The sequence below is a fragment of the Amblyomma maculatum genome, chromosome 5 (genome assembly GCF_055883805.1).
Source record: "Amblyomma maculatum isolate TAMU_Amacu chromosome 5, ASM5588380v1, whole genome shotgun sequence".
NCBI lineage: Eukaryota > Metazoa > Arthropoda > Arachnida > Ixodida > Ixodidae > Amblyomma > Amblyomma maculatum.
The window spans coordinates 56,737,008-56,761,954 of NC_139348.1; the positions used below are offsets into that span (position 1 = coordinate 56,737,008).

The 24,947-nt window shown below is 45.5% G+C and overlaps 1 protein-coding gene across 1 annotated transcript in view; it reads left to right on the forward strand.

Moving 5' to 3' along the window:
- LOC146188362 (deoxyribonuclease-2-alpha-like) overlaps window positions 1-24,947 on the forward strand; it is a 194,675-nt gene that overhangs the window by 143,240 nt on the left and 26,488 nt on the right. Inside the window, exons 2-4 of the mRNA XM_084605033.1 lie at window positions 1,385-1,577; window positions 5,954-6,026; window positions 11,111-11,281. Coding sequence (XP_084461159.1) covers window positions 1,385-1,577; window positions 5,954-6,026; window positions 11,111-11,281 — 437 coding nt within the window. The remainder of the gene's footprint in view (window positions 1-1,384; window positions 1,578-5,953; window positions 6,027-11,110; window positions 11,282-24,947) is intronic.

Here is a 24,947-nt window from a genome sequence, read left to right on the forward strand (position 1 = left end):
GGCCAGGCCTTTATCGCTCTGTTCGTCGTTACGTGGCTTTTTGTGACCAGTGTCAGCGACGGAAGAAGCTCTCGGTAATGCCTGCGGGATCCCTGCAGCCGATCAACATCCCAGTAGACCTATTTTCCCGAGCTGGCTTTGACCTCCTCGGGCCTTGCCCACTTTCTGCGTCGGGGAATAAATGGATTGCGGTGGCCACGGATTATACTACGCACTATGCTGTAAACAGAGCGATACCCACCAGCAGTGCAACTGACGTGGCTGCGTTTCTTCTCCACGACGTCATCCTGCTCCATAGTGGTCCACGCCAGCTGCTCACTGACCGTGGCCGTTGCTTTCTTGCTCGAGTAGTCGATGAAATTCTTCGGTACTGCTCCATTAAGCACTATTTTACCCCCGCTTACCATCCACAAACGTGCGGCCTCACCGAACGCCTTAACTGCATGCTCACGGACATGCTGTCAATGTATGTCTCGGATGATCACCGTGACTGGGATATTACTTTGCCGTTTGTAACATTCGCGTACAATTCCTTTCGTCACGACACAATGGGCTACCACCGTTTTATCTTTTATACGGCCGTGACCCTCCCCTTCCGTTTGACAGCGTACTGCCTGCCACCGCTAACGCCAGTTGCTACGTTCGTGACGCCATTTCCCGAGCTAACGCCGCCGACTGGCCTCCTCCCAAGATTCTCAACAACGGTGCCGTGATTCTCGCCACCGGGATGTCCACTACTCTCCGGGCTCTCTCGTCTTGCTCTGGATTCCCGCTCGTAAAGTTGGGCTGTGTGAGAAGCTCTTGCCACGCTACGCAGGACCCTACCTTGTTTTACGGCCAGTCACTCCTGTGACATTCGAGGTCGCCCCTGTACGTCCGCCGCGACAGTCCTTTACGCCACGCACCGAGATTGTTCATGTCGCAAGAATGAATCGAACTACCCCTGCAGTAGTTCGTCCTAATGTGCACCGGGACTGCGCTTTTCGTGGGGGGTAATGTGACATATATGCCCTGCATCGCTAGACGTTGAAGAAGACAACGATCAGCAACAGTGACCCAGAAGAAGACAAAGTGGTAGCAACGTTTGGTGCTTAAAGACTGTCGCCGCTGCTGTGCTTCTGTTTGGTTTGCTGAGTCTTGCTGGACTAACCTTCGTGGACTAACCTTGCCACGTATCAATATGTGCGGCTACTGGGTATCCCGTTTGTTCTGAATCACCTAGAAGAAAAAATGTATCCTAAATAATAGTTCAGAAACCAGCAATATTAATAACTAACAATTCTTTGTATAGGCGACATCTTATTAACTTCGCAAATGACAAAAACGTGACGCTCTGCCGTGCCTACCGCATGTATCTCGTTGATCGTCTGTGAATTATTTTTAGGTTTGTTCTCTACAAGCTGCCCAAAACGAAAAACATAAATGGCTTTATGTCTCTCAATGGAGGTGAAATGGTATACTATGACAGTGGATATCGAAAAGGTTTTTGGACTTTACTCCCATCTGACATATATTTTCCAAAACTAAATCCTATTAAAGAGACTCTGGCGCCAATAATTGGGAAGACACGGGACAAGGTGAGGACTTTACGTTTGTAATTGGGTAGTTTACCACTCGGGAGGTTGGCCAATTCGAAAACTATTTCATTTTTCTTTTATTACAAAGTTTATTGTTTTAAAAAGGATGCATACGTCTTACGGGACATTCCCTAGAATATGGACAGGAAGAACTGAAAGGTAATAAAACATGGTAGGCCGTACGGTAACATGGCTAGTTTTGAAGCTTGTTTACTTCTTTTTAAGTTTTAGCCCAATATTCCTGAGAAATACTACGTTCTAGAATTAAAAAAAATGTAGTATTTGGTTTCTGGTTTATGGATATGAAGTAGCATAACGGCTACAAGAAGAAATAGCCTTTTACCCTCAACCAGTGTGTAACGAGTTATGTATCACAGAGTAAAAGCAAGTGGAAACATTTTGGTGGTAGTCGTGGTGGCATGTTTTAAATCTTTTTAACACTCTTAACTTCTTCACTACGGTGTAATGAATGACACACGAATATAGCCATGATACATCAAATATGTCTTTGTACATATGTATGTGAGTTACTGCAGTGATGGGAAAACATAATGTAGCGCAAAAAACATACATAGTGTTCTGATTTTGGTGTTGCTAGGCGGCACTGAATGATAATGTACGTCATTACACAGCCGAGCCTAAAAAACTTAAAGCTTAAATGGCTTGCTTTGATTACTTAGAAACATCCACCCGTACACTATTTGCTGCAAAATTAAATGAGTGAAACCAAGCCCTGCATTCTCCACTGAGCCAAAAAAGTTTAAAATCTTGTTCCCTCCCAAACAAAACCAGAGATTAAAGTCCGTGAATTTTCCGCAGGAATAACGATGACATGGATAGTGCTTGTGTTGCGTACCAGAACTTCAACACAATGAACAAATTACGTGCTGTTGAATGTGCAAACATCAATAGATCAATTCACACCACTTTGATATTTTAATTTGCGCGCGGTCGCATTCACCCCTCAAGACATCATTCGTACCCTTGAAGGTGCGTTGTACCAAGCCCATGCCAGAGCCCCAACATTTGTCGTAGTTGACTTTGCTGGCCGTTTTCTTATAAAATCGAGTAACAACTCTGATGGCTCTCAAAAGCTTTATCACACTTGAAAACGGCGACATCAGCATGATGCGACAGTAGCTTTACTTCTCTTCTGATAAGTCTATATCCAAGAGTCCTTTCATGCGACCACCTTTTAAACAAATTCCCTCCATGTACGTGGTAAGGTGAACTGCCTTGTAACAAAAAAAAAAATAAAGATCATTATTATTATAAAAACAGAGGAGACCGCGGGGATCCTTGTTTACAGGTTTTTTTATCCTAAAGACTTTTAGTAGCCTTTTATTTAACACTGTTGAAGTGACGCATTTTGTATAAGACATTTGAACGCCCCTTGATACGAATTTAACACCATTGGCGCGATTCAATACTGAAAATTATAATTAGCCAGTCAAACGCCTTCTTCAGGTCTAGTTGTAACATTCTAAAGTGGTGTTATAAGGGATGCAGCATTCCCAAATTCTTGCGCCTATATGATCATTAGTATGTATCCTTTGCCCTCAAATTCACCTTGTTTATACGGCACTACATCGTCATTTAACACCTTTTCTCATCTGTTAGCTGGAGCTTCGTTAAAATTATTAAGCCAAATTGGCGACTGTATTGGCCCGTATGTCTTCACTGAAATGATTTTGATTGGTCATCGTTACATGGTATGAAATCAACGTGGGTCCATTGAAATGACCCTTAAGTTTCTTAACCTTCGCCTAGCTAAAAACTCAGTAAACCGCCTGTACAGCCTCACAATTTAAGGCTTTATAAGAAGCTGCGCCCATTCTATTTGAACTCGAAGATTTTTCTGTGGTCATTTCATATATGACATTTACTATCTCTTGCACGCTGATAGGTGTCACCAAGTTGGATTTCCCACTGTCAACGAGCCTTGATAATACCAGCAAAATCATTTTTCTAATATATCCGTTACTCTCCTTGCATTACCTGGCAATGTGCGAAAATTTTTTATGAAGGATTTTCTTATGTATACGTAATCGCTTGTGACCTCATTTTTGGTATTTGTCTCTGTCATTTATTTCTGTGAACCGTGCCTTTCTCATCCTTGCACAGGCTTTGTGGGTGCTTATTCATTACAAGAGAAAGTATTCTTTTTACCTGCCTATACCAGTTTCATCTTATTCACTTTTATCCTCTTTGATTCCTTCTACAAATTGTAAAGAGAAATATATTAAACAAAGTTTTTAGACGGGACTGTAGCCTCGCATTGAAAAAAAAAAACAAAACAGATGAGGACAAAGTTAATACAGGAATGCATATAACAATTGCATCTTCATTTCTGATTGCCTATCAATGTTCCGTCCTCCAAAGCTAGAGGACAACTATATGTTTCGTAAAAAGCTAAGAAGAGTTTCTAAAATTCTCGTTATTGTTGTATGAACTATTACTTCAAATATCGTCCAGGGAAGCAGTAAAAACCGCGAGCAGTGTTCGTTTTATTAATTACAGTAACAGAACTGCGGAAGGCGCAATATGGTCTGGGAGAGTTCCTAGTGCGCATGTGGCCGCCGTTTTTGTCGACCTTTCAGACCTTTCATGTGAAGGCGACTGGCACCTTCAACGTCATTATACAACAGTTGTGGAGATAGAAACAAGAATGACAAGATTGACGGACTTGGTGGACTGGTTTGTGTTTCGCTTCCTCAAACGCCTCGACGTCAGAGCTGCTGACGTCGCCAATTACGAAAGGTGCAAAGAAAACGAGTCTTGTAGCCTTGACAGCGCAGCTCTGTAAATGTCAAAGCTCATGTGCGAAGGTATGTGTACCGTCAAGTGCGACGTCCGCAGACGAGACGAGGTTACAGCGTGTAAAAACATGATGGCTATGGCTTTCATGATCTACGCGAATATGACCTCATACCTTTTGAAGGCACTGGACGCCCAGCTCAACATCTGCGGTTACTATAATGTCGACGCAAAAGAATCACAATTGTTGCCAGTGTACATACGCGATCTACACAGGGTCACAACTGTTAATGACTAATTCCGAGCTACTACTAGAACCCACCCAGAACTGCGGCGCCACGTAGACAAACACGTAAAAAGGAACACAACAAAGGCGCACACTACAAACTGTAGTGATAAACGAAACCCAAACTTACTTTTTCACACTCAGCCCTAACTTCCTCCTCCACTCCCAATTAAATCATACTTCCACACCTCTTCTAACCCAAGCTGATATGTCTGGTCAACAATAAAAGTTAGCACCTCTCACATCCTAGGTAGCACCCAATCAACAAATACAAAACCAAGTCCGTCAATAACTCGCCCCACAAGCTGTTATTCCGAAATACACTACTAGAAGTTCATCTTTCAGTGATTACATCTTTGCGAGACATGTAAATGTAACGCGCATGAACGAGTCTCTTCAGTTACCATGTGCTATTACTCGCTCTCCTGCGGGACAGCACACAGCCCACGCGTGAAAAATGATTCCTCACAAATCTAGATATATTTATGGCTGCAAAATATGGTGCGAAAGCATGCATACCTGCTGTGGAGTAATCTAGGCTAGCACCGATTAGGCCGCTAATATATCTGTCATTATGATGCACCCATGCACGCAGCTGAATAGACGGCAAATTCAAAGAGAAGGCACACACGCGCACACACACACACACACACACACACACACACACACACACACACACACACACACACACACACACACACACACACACACACACACACACACACACACACACACACACACACACACACACACACACACACACACACACACACACACACGCGCGCGCGCGCGCGCGCGCGCGCATGTATAGAATGAGGATGCCGCACTGAAAACTAATTACGTATATTCGCAAGCCTCCTTCTTTCTCAACTTCTTCCATGGGCACTTCATTTAATTTTTCACTGTCCTCCCAATGATAAATTGTTTCTATTTGTTCAATAAGAGGACGGAAGGTGTACTAACACAATCCTTACTAGTCTCTTTTATCGCCCGTGCTTCCAAAATCTTTCTCATCAACTTATTCTTATCCTTTCTTAAAAGTGCTATGTAATTAAGGTGTGCTCGGCACTTTTCTCTCTTACATTTATAAGCTTCAGTCCTTACAGTGCAAGGCAAGATCAGTTCCAGACTTGCCCAATGTTGTATAGTGTCGTGTTTCCTTATCCTGTCGTTGGTATATCTCCCGGTCTGGCCAATGTATTTCTTGCCACAGAACAGGGGAATTTAGCAGATGCTCTGACTGGTACCTCGTCATACTCTTAAAGGCGGAGCTTAAATGTACCTTACAATATTATTATACTGAAACTGTATATAACAAGTTTTGTTTCTTTAGAGTGTGGCATACGTCGCTTATAATGATCAACTGCCAGGCAACTATCACGGGACAAGGGGCGGACACTCGAAAGGTACGCCCATGGTATATTTTATTGCATCATCGTTTAAGACGTTCTGCCGCAAAATAATTATAGAATGCTGATCATAAACGCAGTGAATTGGTTGCAGCATATTTCAAACCCTTTTTATGGAAAATGCGCTGTCGCGGGCACAATTGATAGGAACGTAAATGACAACAGCAGTTTCAATTTACTTTCAGTACGTATCGATTGTCACTCATGCGCACTTTTGTGGAAGACATCAACGAGCAGCCATTTGACGCGGAGAGACAGACACCTTGTTGTGTAGAGACGTATGTTAGAAGACCGCTAACGCAAGTACAAATATTCGAGAAAGCAGTCGAAATAAACACGTTTGCAGATTCGAGTCATGATGGGTAGGCAATAAACATTGCAGTCGGCTATCTCAGTTGTATAGCTATTATTATGACCTCCACATATGGTTGCACGGTCATAATATGAATATGTGTATTTCAAAGCTTAACTAAATGCCTATTCATATTTGAGGGCCTTTCCTCAACAAAGCTAATTACTGAATACTTAGTGAAATATTTAGGTATTTCTATTTTATTTCAAATGCGTGTACAGTAATAGGAATCGTCGCTGATAGCAGTAATATAAAATCACTGCAAATTTGCCCCGTGTACATGATGAAAATTATTGTTCACGTTATAAAAACAAATCCGATATAACAGAATAATACTTACGAATTATTCAATGGTTGACCGAGAGTTTATCGATGTTAAGGTATTTACTACATGGCCAAAAGCGGAAATTTCATACATCGTCACTTCCAATATCTATCGCAAACGAGTTTCTAACGTGACTAAAATCAGGAAGCAAATTTGTATGATGCCGCTCCGAACGCTAACGTAGGAGCACGGGGGTCACAATTTTGATACGAACGAGAAGTATGTTTGGCGCCTAATGGAGATCATTTAGTGAGGTAGTACCGCTGCCCTGATTTTTAACAATATAGCGCGAGCGTCGACCAAACTGCTCGTCAGCGCCTTATAACGGCTTTAAGCGTGAAACATGGCTAGAGTACGTGAAAGTGCACTAAGAGAGAGGGCCGATTGCTACGCTGTTCCGATCACAATGTCTGTTCGCTAAAACGCGAAGGGCAGTAGATCACATGTGCATGAATATGGTCTGACACCTGGACTGATTTTCTTTTTTTGCCACACTACCTAAACAGTGTTGAGATAATAAAAAATAAGAGAAATTATTCACAGCACGCGAAAAGCATGGCACAGAATGAGAGCCTTCTGATTGGTACAGCCCTATGTAAGGTGGGGACACGCTAAAAAGAGGCACCAGGCAAAGTACGTGGACTCTACTGTCCGCTTTTTTTGTGTGAAAATATATTTTGGAGGTCGCGTGTTCTCGTGATCAGAACTGCATAGCACAGGATACTCTGTCTTCGTGCGCGCGCGCGAAATCTGGCCGAATTCAACACTTATCGCCGTTATGAGGAGCCCACCAGCAGTTTGATTGACGCTCAAGCTATATTATTAAAACTCAGGAGGGCTGTAAGAGTGCATAGGGCGCTTAAGGCAGTAAGGGCGAGGGGTTCTGTCACAAAAGTACTTTTCTGCAAGTTGCCGGACACTCGTAGTTTCGGTGACTCGACCATGGTTGCCATCACCGTTGCTATATGGTAACCAGCTTGGCAAAATCAAAGCTGTTGCTTGGCACTTGAATGAATGTTGTTGATATATTGCTACACCTTTCAAAAGCGAAGAAAGTTCGTCACTAATAAGCCCTTACATTTGGATTTCACTGCGTAGCATTCTCGATCGAGAAAGCACAACATCAGAATCTTTCATGCAAATTCCCTAGCTTAATAAATATGCATATTTTTCAAATTATCAAAATATATAACTGAAACATCATGATTGTAAAGTCCACAGTGGAAAAAAGCAGAGTTGTATACCTTGGCGATCTTACGTTATTCATAGAGTATTGCCTCTTTTTTTTTGTGTCACAAAAGGGTAGAACGACAATATTGTTCTGGATAAAACAAAAGATACAATTCCTATAAGGAAATGTGTTAGGTGAGGAAGCACAATCTACTCAGTGCTATTCGAAGCTTGAATAAAGGTATTTGAAGACACACTGGTGGAGCAATGTGTGATTCTCTGATGAGATTGCCGTATTAAATAACATAGAGGTATAAACTGCAAATATGATACATGGTCTAGGCAGAAAAAAAAGCCAAAGTAGACCTTAAAGGGGTGATGACATTGGCGTTCGAGGTATTGCCGTTTTATACTTCTATGAATAATATACAGGTCTGTGATTATGGCCACAGAACTTAGTGCCTGCGCGCGGCGCGTATTACAAAAAACGCGATAGAATCGGGAAGCTTCTCTCACGACCACCATTTTGAAATGCTTGTGTGACGTCACACAGGTTACGCGGTGGAGCGTCGTCTGCTATGCAGGCTGCAATATGAAAGCACGCGTCTTTATTTTTAACGATTCACACAGTGGTCGTCCCTCATGCAAAAGTGCTTGATGAAGATGTTACCGCACGAAAGCATATAAAGTAAAGCATGTTTTCTTCAACATAAGGCACGCTCACAGTCAGTAGGCTGCGCAGTTAGGTCCCTTATCTTATTGACGCACTGATCTTTTGCATTACACCGGCGACGATGCCAGCGCGGCCAACGGTAGCCAATTCCCGTAGTGTGATGTGTTCTGCCTCGCGACGCTAATGGAACTGATCAGCGGATGATCGTCGGATCTGTTTTGGTTGGATCGGAGGTCGAGCAAGAACTTGAAACCTGATGAGTGAACGTACACGCTTGTCTTTAGCTCAACCGCGTTAGAAAAAGGAAAACAAGAAGCTACACTTTCTATGTTTCCCCTTGCCATCAGCAATCACCTTGGCCAGAAATGTTAGTTGGCGCCAAACTGCCGGTTCGCTCAGCGACGAGTAGGCCTAGCTTAAGTACGCGGGGCTTGGGTTGAGTTTCGGTGATTACGGAGCGCTCATTCGCAACCTTCAGCGGTCGCATATCGCCATCAAGTGTAGTTCTGGCATTATAGCGACCCCAAATAGACGACTGATATCCTCACAAACCGAATGCAAATTGAATGGGAAGCGTCTTTATGAGACCCTGTCTAGCGATCGCAGCCGGCAGCGGTGGGCGCCGCATGTGTGTATACCCGGCGCAGACAGGAGACGTAGCATTTACTGCGCTTCTTGCAGTTGTAGTTTGAAAACAAATAAACATGCCGCCGGTGCGAAAAGAAGTGAATAGTTTTGGTATTGTTAGCTCGGCTTGCATTTTGTGCTGTGCGAAAGAGCAGTATACAACCAGTCACAGCAAAAGCTATGTAAAAAAACTTAGTAACCACCATTCACGCGCGCATGCTAGAGTGCAGCCATGACCGCGAATAGCAGACGACATGGAGTTGATATCTTGTAATCACGTCAGCGGCCAATGGTTGCCAGACGAGAAAGCTGATTCCGATAATAATAATAATAATAAAAATTATATTTAAAGCTATCCACTGCACAGAATGAGCTCAAATTTCGAGGATTTATAATATAACGAGTAAGGAGTGAATTGCAATAATCCGTTTACGCTCAGCTGTTAGCTGTCATGATCTCTTTACAATTAATACGCGGAACACTAAGTTAATATTAAATAGTCTCGAAAAGGAATAGCAGTTTGCAATATGCAGCCAACCACTGGAAGTGTTAGGCGATTATGTAAACTTATGACAGGTAGTAATTGCAGATCCGGACCACGAAAGGGATATAAATATGAAAATAGCACTGAGATACCATGTCACAGCTCGTCTGGCATCTATTCGCAGATTGTGACTGGCAACATTCCGGTGTCGTTGAAGAGGAATCTAAAACGTTTTAAGTTACTAGTACTCACCTGTGGGGCTGAAACGTGGAAGCTAACAAAAGGTGTGCTGCCGAAGTTGTGGACAACGTTGAGAGCTATGGGAAGAAGTATGGTAGGTGTAATGTTAAGAAATAGGAAGCGTGAAGAGCGCGTCAGAGAAATAACTCCAGTTAATGACATTCTAGTGGAAATCAGAACGAAAAGGACATGGACTGGCCATGTACGGTGAAGGGAGGATTACCGATGGTCGCCAAAGGTACCAAACTGGATTCCAAGAAGAGCAAAGCATAGCAAGGGGCAGCAGATAATTAATTTGATGGATGAGCAGGGGTTAATTGGATGCAGGTTGCACAGCTGCGGGTTAATTGTAGCAAAATGCGAGATGCGTTCGCAATACATTGCGCAAAGTCTGGCTGATTATGATGACGATGAAATTATAATCTGATAGAGAATTTGAGAGAAGATGATGCCATAAAACAATTGTCATCTTGAGTTTTTCATAAAAACCAATTCAATAAGCGCTGAAAAGTGAAGTAATTTTTCATCATAATCGACTTGACGATCGCACGAAATTGGTTTCGTTTTTAAGTGAGTAAGGAATGGCCTGCCGGTGAACAAAGATCTTCAGGGGACGTTCTAGATGGCTGGCAATATTTGCGCATCTTTATAAAAAAAGGAAGGAGACTTAGTGTCTCCTTAATAATTAGTATTCTTTTTCTGACTTCATTACTACATCCTGAATGCTAGCAATAAAGTGATGGTAAAAGTGGCTAAATTTATAAGTAGATAACACAATCGAAATCTGATCCTAATGCCGCATGTCTAACAATAGCGGTGGGCGCGCAAACCACATTTCAAAACGTAATATTATTCATACGTTCGGCTGGGCTCTGTATCCGAAGAAAAAGAGACCAGTCACAGTTTCCCAGGATTTAAATCCAAATTGAAACGAAACTAGAAATAACTGCCAGAGCGAGTGCCAGTGAAAAGCTCTCCCACTACTCTACTTCAACAGGCAACTCGAATAAACCTCACCTTTCAAGTAAACCACGTCATGCTATACTGGTTACGTAGATGCTTCATGCTTTTCTTCCGCCAGCCAGAAATCAACGCAATTGGGGAAAGGTTACTAGCCAAGCTGAGCCAAGTCTGAAACAATATAGGCGCGTTTGCTCCTGCTGAAAAAGTTTGAAGAGCAAGAAGCACTGATTTTTGTTATTTGTAACAGGGATCCTCATGGCTGGCACAAAAGAAAGAGATGGCGTGGTATGGCTACAGCATAGTGTACCGAGGTTCGTGGAGGACTTGAACGCAGGATACGCATACCCAAACAATGGACGTGAAAATGGACAGCTATTTTTGTGCCTCTCCCTGCCTCTCCCTTCAGTAAATGTTGTCGGTAGGTTTCTTTCAACAACCTTAAGTGATTACGATCATACATTTCCACGTACCAATAAGAAAACAGTTATTTTGAAGATTTGATTTACCATCTAGTGAAAAAATTAGATTTGTTTCATGGAGGTAATCTGATGACGAGACATGCAGCCTTCAACAGTACTGCGATTTACTCAAAAATTTTTAGGCTAAACATATTCATAGTTACAGGTCTGGGATGCGACCTGATGCCGGTGAATACCTCCGGCAGCGCGTCACCAGAACAATATTTTGGCCACCCTGGTGCAGTAAATAGTCACAACCGACCATGAGGAGTGCTATAAAACCCCGGCCCTTAGCCACCAGCGGCTGCGGAGCAACTCACCAAGGCGGCGGTCAGGCATGTGTTGCAGAGGGGGGTGCTAAAAATTCCTGACTCCACTGGACAGGCCGCCATTGGAAATTGGCACTGGCAACGTTTGACGCTAGCACGTTAGCTAGTGAAGCTAGTTTAGCAGTGTTGTTAGAGGATCTAGAAGGTAATAAATCGGATGTCATAGGGCTTAGTGAGGTTAAGAGGCCGAATGAGGCATATACTGTACTGAAGGATGGGCATGTACTGTGTTATCGAGGTTTACCAGAGAGGCGACAACTAGGAGTAGGTTTCCTTGTCAATAAGTATATAGCGGGTAATATAGATGAATTCTATAGTATTAATGAGAGGGTTGCTGGCATCCTAACTAGGCTTAATAAGCGGTATAAACTGAAGGTTGTACAGGCCTATACACCTACATGTAGTTATGATGACCAGGCAGTTGAAAGCTTCTACGAAGATGTAGAATCGGCAATGCGAAAAGTAAAGACGCACTATACTGTACCAATGGGCGACTTTAATGCCAAGGTAGGGAAAAGAAGGGTGACTATGGTATTGGTTCAAGGAATAGCAGGGGGTTACTAGTTAAGTGTGCAGAGCGCAATAGTTTAGGAATCATAAATACCTTCTTCAGCAAACGGAATAATCGGAAGTGGACATGGAACAATGCTTACGGCGAGACTAAAAATGAAATTAACTTAATACTGGGTTCAAATCTCGTCATTATGGAGGATGTAGAAGCAATCGGAAAAGTGCAAAGCAGTAACCACAGGATGGTAAGGTCTCCAATTAGTCTAAATCTGAAAAGGGAATGATATAGATTAGAAGGAAAGAAGTCCATCAACGAATTAGCGGCGAGGGGAGGACTGTATAATCCAGGTTAACAAGCATGAGGTGTTCACTGAGATTACTCAAAACGTAGTTACGGGCAGAGAGTACACGCAGTGGGGAGGAGGCAGAATCGGATTGGAGCTCAGTGTCCGCAATGTATATACAGCGGTCGTGGCGAGATAACGGCAGATGCCGACAATAAAGTCCCAGCCTAAAATCAGTTTTTAACGGACAACAGAATCACAAAACCTCATTACAATGCCTTTGGTCATCAATGAGAATGCACGCTATGCATTGGCCTGTGGGTGTGATGATACTATCGTTGGCTCCACGGAGAGGGGAGCCGATGTACGGAGTTGTCACTTTGCGGAGACGATAACATAACATAATCCTGCGGCGAAGGAGACCAAAGGCATTGTAGAAGCCCCAGGCTTGCGCAGGCGGGCACTCCCGAATATATCACAATCCCGCTGTTTGTTTTGTTTGCGCCGGCGACAGACAAGGGAAATGTGACGGCAGATTCCGCAGTACTAGCAGACTGGACTCAAAGAACGCCAGGATGGTCGATAACAAGGTGGTTGAGAAAATGAGTCTATGTAGACAAATGCCCAAACACAGAAACAGGTCAAGGTGAATGGACTGGGGCAAGTTCGCTGGAGCAGAGAGTACCATCAATGACAGCGCCGTCATTGATGTTGTCTTGCTGTAGGCTGCACGACGTAAGTTCGCCCAGGTGTTGGCAGGTAGTTATAAGGCTGACACAGTGGAGGGATTGTGAGCCAGCAAGACGTTGAAAGCGCCACTTCCGATGTTGGTAAGAATATCAAAAACGCGGTCTGGTTCTGTCAGAGCAGTAGGAACGTTGCGGCAATGGGCTAAAATATTATTGGTGTACGATGTGCAGCACTCACCAGGCTACTTTAGACTAACAGCAAGCTTCTTCTTTGGCAGCTCAGAACGACCAACTGGCATGCCGAAAATTTTCTCCAGTTGCCCGTGAATGTTCGACAGTCAGGGATGTGTTCCTCGTGATTAAGAAAACGCTTTTTCGCGACGTCAGTCAAATAGAACACAACGCTGAGTAGCTAGAAGGAGTCATCGCCGCGTTTCAAGGAGCACACTCTGGTGTAATTATCAAGCCAAACTTAGACATTGTCGCTCCGAAGGCGGGTAATGATCTTGGGATCGCTCTGGTGACTATTCACGATCCAGGCAAAATCCACAACAGTATTTTATGATGCCGTGAGCGGATGGGTTGTGTTGCCGTTGTCCATACCGGAGGGCTGTGAGGGCAAGCGAAGGCCGCAACGGCTGCTCCAGAGGGAAGAGTAGACAGGTCTCAATCGAGAGGCTTCGAATGCTATGGGAATTTCCGCCACTTCTGGGCCATCGCCCTTGCAAACGTATTTATTCAAACCCTCATCTGGAACATTGCGCATTTCCTACCGAACAACAATGAATGGTGACGATGATGCTTATGCACAGGTGAAAGTTCGGACATCGTATTTACTTATCATCCTCATCAGCCTGTTTATACCTACCGCAGGGCGAAGGTCTCTCCAATATTTCTTCAATTAATCCGATTTTGTACTAGCTGCATCCACTTGACCCCTGCGAACTTCTTGACCTCATCTGCCCACCTAACTTTCTGCCGCCCCCTGCTGCGTGTTTCTTCCCTTTGAATCCAGTCTGTTACCCTAAGCGACCATCGGTCGTCCTCTCTTCGCACCACATGTCCTGCTCATGCCCATTTCTTCTTCTTGATTTTCACTGGAATGTCAGTAACTTGAGTTATTTTCTGACCCACTTTGCAGGCTTCGTATCTCCTAATGTTACCCCTACCATGTTTCGTTCCATAGCCCTCTCCGTTGTCCTCAACTTAAGTAGAACCCTCTTGGTTAGCCTCCAAATTTTAGCTCCATAGGTTAGCACAGGTAAGATGCAACTGTTGTATACTTTCCTCTTGAGCAGTACCGGCAAGCTGCTAGTCATAATCTGCGAGTGCTTGCCAAATGCACGCCATCCCAATCTTATTCTGCTTATTTCCTTTCCATGGTCCGGATCTGCGGTTACTACCTGTCCTAAGTAGACATATTCGCCTACTACTTCCAGTACTTCGCTACCTAACGTAAACTGCTGTTCCTTCCCAAGGCTGTTGAACATTACTTAGTATTCTGCAAATAGATTTTCAAGCCTACCTTTCTACTCTTCCTGTCTAGGTCACCAATCATTCTTTGCAGTTCATCTCCTCAGTTACTTAGCAAGGCAATGTCATCAGCAAATCGCAGATCACTGAGATATTCTTCATGTACTCTTATCCCTAACTTCTCCCATTCCAAGTCTCTGAATACTTCCTCCAAGCAAGCTGTGAACAGTACTGGGGAGATTGTGTCTCCTTGTCTAACTCCTTTCTTTATGAGAATTTTGTTACTTTCTTTATACAGAACTATGGTTGCTGTGCAGCCACTATATATATCTTCCAGCACTTTCCCGTACGGCTCGTCTACCCCCTGATTTCCCAATGCCTCCACCACCGCCGAGGTTTCAACTGAGTCAAATGCTTTTTCGTAATCAATAAATGCTATGTGTAAGGGTTGGTTATAACCTGAGCATTTTTCTATCACCTGTTTGATGGTAGTGATATTGTAGCATCGCCACGGCCGCCAGCGGCGCGCCAAGGAACAGAAGCCACGCCGGTCAGCAAGAGAGCGAAACCTCGGTTTATTTGCGAAGTAGGCTCGCTTTTATACGCATGCGTCACGTGAGAAAGGAAAAGGGAAAAAGAAGGGAGCGGCGATGCGTAATTCCGTCTTCTCAACGGTAGGTTCCCGAAACTTCTTTCTCGTCACTGGTTGCCTCTGAGGGGGTTAAACGGCGATTGTTACTGAAAGGTGTGTCTGAACGCAACCTAATGGAAACATACACTCACTAAAGGCAGGAAAAGATTAAGTTGAAAATAATAAATTGTGTAAGCGTTGTCATTGTGTGGTCTCGCAGCTGTGTTCACGGCAGGTTTAGTGGCTACTAGGAATTAAAAATATCATATGATGCAAGCTAAAGGGGAACACCCTCAAGAAAGATATCAGTAGCATATTTTAATGTTGCAATTTAAAAAAGAAATTTGGAAAATAAATTACAAACGCAGGACTCGAACATACATTTTTTTCACTAAGTGCTCAGTTAAGTAATGTTAGCCCAATGCGCCAATATGGCTTTTTTTTAGCATAGCTTTTATTACATGCTTTTAAATTCAGCATACACTTATGTACATCATTTACAGAGTAATCAGCCTGTAGGCGATAAGTCCAATTGGAACATAACAACACAACACCACACAACTAGAATACGACTTAGCAAAACTTCACTAAAAAGGTGGCAAGGAAAGAACACATCAACAATGGCAGCCAGTCCGGTTGATAGTCACTATCTTCGTAAGTGTCTCTAAGCTGGTGTACCATCTGGCCGAAATGAGTAGCGGGGGAGACTAGAGGTTCAGCATTCCGATCCAACATATGCGTTTTCCACAGGCTGTGCAGTCCAAGGAGGAAAATCATGTCAAAGGGTTCGTGGTCATGTTGGGTGGTTATCAAGTAACTCACATTGTCGGAATTCAAAATAAAGTCTTTCTTCAATGTTCTTTGCAGAACGTCCCAAAATAATATTGCATCTTTGCAGGCAATAAAACAGTGTTCGATGGTTTCAGGTGTGTCACATAACCGGTAATTACTAGAAGAAACGAAAATATTTTTTTTTTCTGAAGCCACACTTTAACAGGCAAAACCTCGGCATGAAGTCAAAAGAAAAACGTTTTAGTCGAAGGCGAGATAAGCATTTTGCGCACCCTTTTTAACACATCTTGCCCCATAAAATTAGAATACAGTGAACGATATAAGGGAGGCGGGAACAACATAGATATCAAATCTTGGTATAAATTTTTTTGTGAAACAGAGAATAAGTACTCATAAGAGAAGCGAACTGCCAGAAAACGCACTGAATCGCAAACTTCTTTCATAAAACCAAATAATAAGGGCCGATCGGTAAAATTGGAAGAGACCACTAGGTTTGGAAGGGAAGAAGGTTCATTAGGTTAGTTTGCAGGGATGCTCTGGTAATTGGATGGGAGCTATTACGGAAAAAGAAGAAACGAGCAACTAACTGTCTGGCAGAGATGTGTCAAACCTAGTCCGCCAGTTATCGCGCCGCATGAATAAGTTTTCGCGCCGCATAGGCTCAAAACTGGATGACCATATGAACGTCGCAAACGTTCGGTGAAAACTGTGGATGTAATTCCTCGCGCAATGGAGTACCTGTAAAACATAATAAAGTTTTGCAGCCAGAAACATGTTACATGCCTGTGCTCGGTCAAAAATTGATAGGCGGTGCGGAACAAAAGTCCGAGCGTAGCTTTTGAGTGCCGTGACCCGCTCTTTCCAGGCACGCCCACTAAAGTAGAATGCATGACGGGGAACTCCAAGGTATTTAGGGGGACACGAGACCATTCAATTACAGCATAATGAGTCGGCATTGCTCCCCATGAACCGAACCAAAGACCCGAACTTTTAAACTTATTCATTTGAGCGCCAGATACAATGCCAATCTGCTCAATGGTGGTTGTAATTTTGTCGATGCTGGGTTTGTCTGCAGCAAAACACCAAATATTCGGCGTACGTAAGCACTTTGACTTCATTACTGAAGGCAACATAACCACGGATACTGTGGTTTTGCAGCACACTCGAACAAAGTGGCTCTAGGTAGAGGGCAAAAAGTAGCGGTGACATAGGACAGGCCTGCTTCACGGACGATCGAATTGGCACAGGCTCTGAGAGGTGACCATTAACAATCAAGCGAGTGAAACAGTTGTCTTAACAAAGTTGCACCCCTCTCAGTACAGTTCATCCAACATTTGCACGCTCGAGAAGACAAAATAGAAACGAATGCCGGACACGATCAAATGCCTTCGCAAGGTCAATCTGGAGTAGAGCAAGCTGCTCATAAGAGCCAGAGCATGATTCGAGAATTGTACGTGCAATATGTATGTTATTTTGTATGGAGCGTCCCCTAAGCCACAAGTCTGATGAGGTCCAATGATAACCGTCATGGCATATTGTAAAATATTTGATAGTACTTTCGCAACAATTTTGTAGTAGACATTTGCCAACGTGATTGGCCTGTAGCCATCTACTGAGAGCAATTTTTCTTTATCCGTACTCTTTGCAATTAAGACTGTGTGATTCCTAGTAAAGGACTGAGGAAGAACCCCCCCATCAAAACTTAAAGCGAAGATCTGCAGCAAGACAGGACTCAGCAAAGGTTTAAAAGTTTTGTAAAAATCGCACGATATGCCATCAGGGTCAGGTGCTTTAGAGAGGGGTAATTGGTCAATTGCGTGTTCTATTTCTTCCAACGTGAAAGACCCATTGATAAGACCACAGTCTTCATCTGATAAAAGCGTTATAAGAGCTTTAAAGTTAGCTAGTCGATCCGAATTAGAAGTAGCAGAAGCGTCACTGAAAGGTGTCGTGTAATAGCTCACAAACAGAGAGATGATGTCACACGTTTTTGTTACTCGGGTGCCATTGGACATCATTCCCGGTATCAATTTGGCAGTAGCATTACGGTGCTCATCACGTAGAGCTGGTCGCGTAGGGGTTTCAGAGTGCAAAGCACGATTTGTACGAGATCGAACTCGGGCACCCCTGTAGCTTTCAGCGTCCTGTTTTTGTAGGTCACACTTTACCCTAGTAATTTCGTCTAAATATACTCCAGGTGCCTCACATTCTAATTCATAGAGGTTATACAAACTCTTATGCAATGTCCTCTCTTGAAATTTCTTGTAAAATGATCTAACAGACCCAATTTCAATAGCTATCGCTCGCACCTCCTACTTAAACAGCTCCCATGCAGCAAATATTGGCATGGCACCTGTCAAACACACTTGTAGCTGAAAGCGTATCCGAAAGGCAAACTCCTGATCATTTACAAGTGAAAAATTTAGCTTCCAAAGCTCCCATTACGGCCTAAAGTCTGAACAGTAAGTTCTCCCGAGCTGAGCAACCACCATACAATGATCTGAAAAGGAAACCGGTACAGTTTCACACAACAAATCACGGGAAATCAGCGTGGAAGAAACATACATCCTGTCTAGGCGCGCGTGGGACCTCCCCTGGATATGCGTGTATAGTGTAGTTCCATGACATGAGACCCCTGTATCAATGAGTCCTGAGTCATCTATAACACACGAGAACACTTCACCACTTCTGTCTCTGTGTACACTAGGCCCAGCACGGTCATTCAGGTAACATACACAATTAAAGTCTCCCATTAGCACAACATTCTTTCTACAATCTAGGAGGTTAGCCATGGCTTCAAGCATATCAACACGCTCAGCTGCACTATTAAACGCATAAATATAGGTCTCCATGGCTTCCCGTGGAGCAAAAAATCACAGCTTATTAGCCGCCCTTCAGAATGAGTATAGTAAGATAACGCAGATTAAGGGAGAGCCTTTCGAAGAAACAAGAAGCAACCCGCCGAAAAACCAACAGCATGCGTCACAATAACATTGTAATCAGACAAAAAGTGTCCTAGTGCCCTCTCTCTATTCTGCTGACTCTCAATCTTCGTTTCCTGGACGGCGGCAAAATCAAGCCGCGCCCCACCGGGGTGGTGCAGTGGTAAGACGCCCGACTACTGTGCCGGTGTACCCGGGTTCGAACCCGACCTCGGCGGATGCGTTTCTATGGAGGCGAAACGAAGAGGCGTCGTGTGCTGTGCGATGTCAGCGCACGTTAAAGACCCCCAGGTGGTCGATATTACTCCGTAGCCCTCCACTACGGCTCCTCTTTCTCTGTTTCCACTTTCACTCCCATCTTCCTCCCTTCCCTTACGGCGCGGTTGCGGTGTCCACAAAAAAACAAGTGAGACAGTTACCGCGCCTTTCCCTTCCTATAAATAAATAAAAAACCAATCCGCCTGCTGCTGAAAAGTCGACGAAGTTGCACCCGCTTCTGAGGAGACCTAAGGCCTCTCACATTCAGCATTGAAAACACTAGCTCCTCAGGGGCCACCATGGTGACCATACAAGTGCTAACTACGCTGGAATTTGTCTCTCCGGAGACGGCGACGTCGCCGGACCTGCACCACGACTGCGGGAACGCGAACGTTGGCACTTCCCCTGGTCTTTCGACGTGCGCCGGCGGCGGGGATGCTTCACGCTTTCCAGATAATCTTCACTCGAGTCACATGCGCATTTTCCCTGGCGCTTATGAAGATGCTCTTCAACAGGAGCGACGGCCTCAGCTGCAGGTAGAGTGGCCTGACCTGCAAGTTCTTCCTCGGCATTGACCTCAGTGGCTGGAGTAACCAGGGCGGTATCTTTGGCAGGATTAGAACAGGTGGCAGGCTCCATATCATGTGCCGGATTCGGCCTCTCATATCGAAGCAGCGTCTCACTTTCATTGGAGTCACCTTGAGGAACAACCGTTGTATTAGCTGTGGTAGCCGTGTCCACAGTAGCAGCTGAAAGGACACCAGACGCGCCAAGCACTTCAGTGGCGTCCATAATATTGTCACGCTGCCACCCCGAACCAGCACTTTCGTTATTGTCAAATGCAATGCCCTTCACGATGGTGACGCAATAGCCGAAACTAACGTCTCGTTACTGCTGACGCAGGGAGTCTGCGTGGCTCGCAGTTTGATCCGTATTAACTGTGGTCAGTCCAAGGTATTACCAATGATTCGCACGAGTATCGACACCTTTTTCGGAACACTTCCATAGCTTTCGCGGAACGCATGCCTGAAGTCTCCGAGTGCTTGTCCACAGAAACCGTGCCACCGCCCACATCCCTCGACAACCTCGATATTAACTGAGAGCTATCGGTAAGCCAGCGTGAACAGCTGTTTTCATTGTTACTCGAAATCAGAGAGTGTTTTGCATCATCGTCAAAAGTGCATCAGACGCCCATTGCCAAGCACCAGGTCGTGACGTTCGATGATGTGCGCCAAATTCACCAGCACCCCTACCGCGTCTCTTCGACCGAGCGCGAAGTTATTAAGTCACAAGTTAAACAAATGCTCGAAGATTATGTTATCCTGCCCTCAAATAGCCCCTGGTCCTCCCGAGTCGTTCTAGTTAAAAAGAAAGAAGGCACGTTACGTTTTTACGTCGATTACCGCAAGCTGAACGCCATAACCAAGAAGGATGTTTACCCCTTGCCACGGATTGACGACTCTCTCGACCGCCTTCGGCGTGCGAAGTACTTTTCGTCAATCAATCTAAAAAGTGGCTACTGGCAGATTGAGGTAGATGAGCGAGATCATGAAAAGACGGCCTTTGTCACACCAGACGGACTTTACGAATTTAAAGTTCTACCTTTCGGACTTTGTTCCGCACCGGCGACATTTCAGTGGGTGATGGACACTGTCCTCGCCGGGCTTAAATGGCAGTGTTGCCTAGTCTACTTAGTTGACGTGGTGGTCTTCGCAGAATCGTTTGCACAACATCTAAAGTCACGAGCAAGAAGCTGCTTGTAGCGAGTTGCGCCTCCGTCTCCAATCGCTGCCTGTTCTAGCCCATTTCAATGAGCACGGTGAGACAGAAATCCACACCGACGCGAGTAACATTGGCCTTGGGGCGGTTCTCGTGCAACGTCAAGAGGGTGTGGAACGAGTAGTCGCCTATGCCAGCCGTGCTTTATCCCGCGCCGAGATGAACTATTCAACTACTGAGAAGGAATGCCTCGCCATTATTTGGGCTGCTGCAAAATTTCGCCCCTACCTTTATGGTCGCCCATTTAAAGTGGTCACTGACCACCATTCCTTGTGTTGGCTGGCCAACCTGCGTGACCCATGCGGCCGCCTGGCGCGATGGAGCCTTCGCCTACAAGATTTTGACCTCACTATAGTCTATAAGTCCGGACATAAGCATGAAGATGCTGACACGCTCTCTCGTGCGGCCGTCGAGCTCGTTTCACCACACACGGGTGACTCTTGCAGTTTTCCTTGGAGCTGTTGATGCTTCAGATATGTCTCATCAGCAGCGTGCTGATCCAGAGTTACGAGCCCTGATCGATTATTTAGAAGGTCAGCCAGCCACAATACCTAAGTGCTTTTCTCGGAGCTTCTCAACTTTCTGCCTGAGAAGTGGTGTACTCTATAAGCACAGCTCTAGATCCGAGTTGAGAACCTACCTCCTCGTGGTACCCACAGCTCTGCGAGAGGAAATCCTTTCCGCGTGCCACGATGAACCAACTTCTGGCCGCTTGGGTTATACTCGCACACTCGCTAAAATACGAAATACATTATACTGGCCCAACCTTGCCACTGTTGTTAAGCGCTATGTCAAGAGCTGTCGGCAATGTCAGCGTCGGAAGGTTCCGCAATCAAAGCCTGCAGGCCTCCTCGTACCCATAATACCACCACGCGCACCGTTTCATCAAGTCGGCATGGACCTTCTCGGTCCTTTCCCTCGATCCTCCGGTGGCAACCGTTGGATAATCATCTCTACAGACTATCTCACTCGATATGCCGAGACCAAAGCGTTACCTAGTGGTACAGCATCTGAAGTTGCCCATTTCTTTGTACACCAGATCATGGTGCGGCACGGTGCTCCGACCTGCATTATTACTGACAAATGGACTGCCTTTACTTCACAAGTTTTTCATCTCAGCGGTACGGCGCATCGAAAAGCCACTGCTTACCATTCGCCGACCAACGGGCTGACGGAAAGGTTTAATAAGACCATTGCGGACATGCTTTCGATGTATGTCGACGCCCAGCACAAGACTTGGGATGCTATCCTACCATATGTGATATTCGCGTACAATACGGCAGTCCGAGAGACGACACGCTTCACGCCGTTTCGCCAAGTTTACGGCAGGGAGGTTCGGACGATGCCGGACGCAATGCTCCCTTGCGAAACAAATAGCGAGCTTTTTACCGACGCCGAGCACTTTGCCCAAGATACTGAGCAAGCACGCCAACTAGCACGCGTCCACATCGCCCAGCAACAGGACAAGGATTCACGCCGGTACAACCTCCGCCACAAACAAGCTTCCTACAATACCGGGGACCAGGTGTGGGTGTGGACTCCTGTTCAACGCCGTGGCCTATCAGAAAAGCTGATTTGCCGTTACTTCGGACCATATAAAATCTTGCGGCGCCTCATCGACGTTAACTATGAGGTGCTCCCAGATGGCCCAGAGCAGAGAGGCCGTCGGCTACCTCGTCCAGAGACAGTTCATGTCCCACGCATGAAGCCGTATTTTACGCGGTAACTGAAAAACGGCATCTGCAAACTTTTTTTTTCGTTTGCTTTTGTCCACCTGTGTGCACGTGTTCCGCGTGTGTGTGGCGCTCGGAGCGAAAGACGTTGAAGTGGCGCTCGGAGAAAAGACGAAGTGAATGGGCTCCGGACTCGCAGGACGTACATAAACCTTGGACCGTGTAATTCCACCTGTACCGGCTCTGGTAACCTAGCCCCATTCGCCAATACCGTGACAAATCTGGTGGAGGTGCGGGGTAGCAGCGTCGTCCCGTGGCAATAAGCTCTTGTAGAGCGTCGTCCCGTGGCCGCACACGATGCCGCAGCTTGTCCGCATAAGTAACGACGCACTCTTCTGCGGTGTGACCGAAGCGTCGGCAGTCGTCACAACGCGGCGTACGGCTGTGCCTACGAATGTGGCCAACACGGTTGTATCAGAGGCAAGCGGTGGCCTGCCCGGTATTAAAACAAGGCTCTGTATACCACAAATAGTCAGTAAATGTGGGACGTCGCCAACGCCGACTACTTCAGTAAGAGACACAACAACATCCCGGTTCAGCGTTCTCAAATCTTCCATTTCCGCCACTTTTCAATTTTCTGCCGAAATCGAAGTCACCTTCCGGTAGGCCTGTAGTGTCTCACGTATGAAGGCGTCTTCCAAGCGTTCGGGAAGCCACAGAAGCTTCAGTTTTAGCGCTTTTGGTTCTGGGTCCACGACGACACAACGGCGACCCTTAATAACGAGATCACCGCAAGCCACCAATTTCTCTTGCGATTGTGCCGATTTACAAGTGACCATCCATACATGGGACATTTGAAAATGCGCCATTGAGGCAACGAATACGGCAGGCTTTAAATTGACTCTTATTCATTTTTACAATATTTCCGCAATCTGTCGCCAGGTGACGCTGCTCAGAGGAACCTACCGTTGAGAGAACGGAATCACGCAGCGACGATAGCGGCCGCCGCTCCGAACGCTGACTTCGAACGCTGACGCGTGCTAAACAGAAAAACTGCTGAACAGATTATGCCATACTTCTTTCTCTTTAAAATTGTAAACGCTGCACCGGTCTGCGTTGCCTCGTAGAACGCCTCAGGGCTTGTTCGGGGCTTCTTGCGGTTTCCTGTGTCTGTGCTGGTTCGGTCATAGGCTGACCTTGAGAAGCGACACCGGGAAACTGTTTCGGAGAGTTTGAGCCGCTGGGAATGCAGGTCGTAGGAGTAGTATGGTCTGCAGTCTTTGGTGAGCTAACGGGTGGTTTTGCTCGCGCACATGACTTTCGAGCTCGTGAACATCCTATGTACAGCCACGTTGCAAACGAACTTGATCTGCATTTCGCCTGGCCAGGCCCATTAGGGTTGACACCGTGGCCATCCTGGAACCGGACGCCGTCGTCAGCCGTCCCGATATCCAATTGTCCCCGCTACTATAGTTCCGCACGTATACATTTGACTCCGGCAGTTATGCCCAGGCATCTTGACCCTGCGGTGGCTCTGTAAGCGTAGAAGGAAAACACGAGTCCAGCTGGGATCGTAATTGGTAACCCAAAAAGCATCTCCGTGGGGTATTTTCCACTTTTCCACGGAGTCCTGTGGTAGTTGCACAACAGTCGTACTAGATTGTCCTCCAACTTCCCTTCTTTCATTTTGCGAAGCCCTTTCTTCATCGTTCTCACAGCTCTTTCTACGGCTCCATTCGACTGAGGGTGGTAGGGGGCGCAACGTAGATGCACTATATTATTTTTTTGCAATTGCAGCAAATTCCTGGCTGGTAAATTGCGTACCGTTGTCAGAGACTAACGTTCGTGGGACTCCGAACCTACTAAAAATGGGACGCAGGCAGCTAACAGGTGTTTCAGTGTTGGCATGCACCAGTGGTATGGCTTCAATCCATTTAGTATGCGAGTCGACCACTACCAGGATCATTTTTCCTGCGATTGGACCTGCAAAATCCACGTGAATACGCGACCACTTTTCATTGGTGGATGGCCACTTAACTGGCGGAGCGGTCGTTGACATCGGCAGGTTCTGGATGCAGTTCTGACAAGTAGCTGATATTTCCTCAATGTCCTTATCCAACCCTGGCCACAAAAACAGAGAACGTGCAACTGCTTTCATATCCGACGATTCCTGGTGCGTCTCATTTAGAAGACGCAACACCCGTGTACGAGCTTCTTTCGGTATTACCACACGATTTCCCCAGTACACTAGCTCATGCGCCACTGA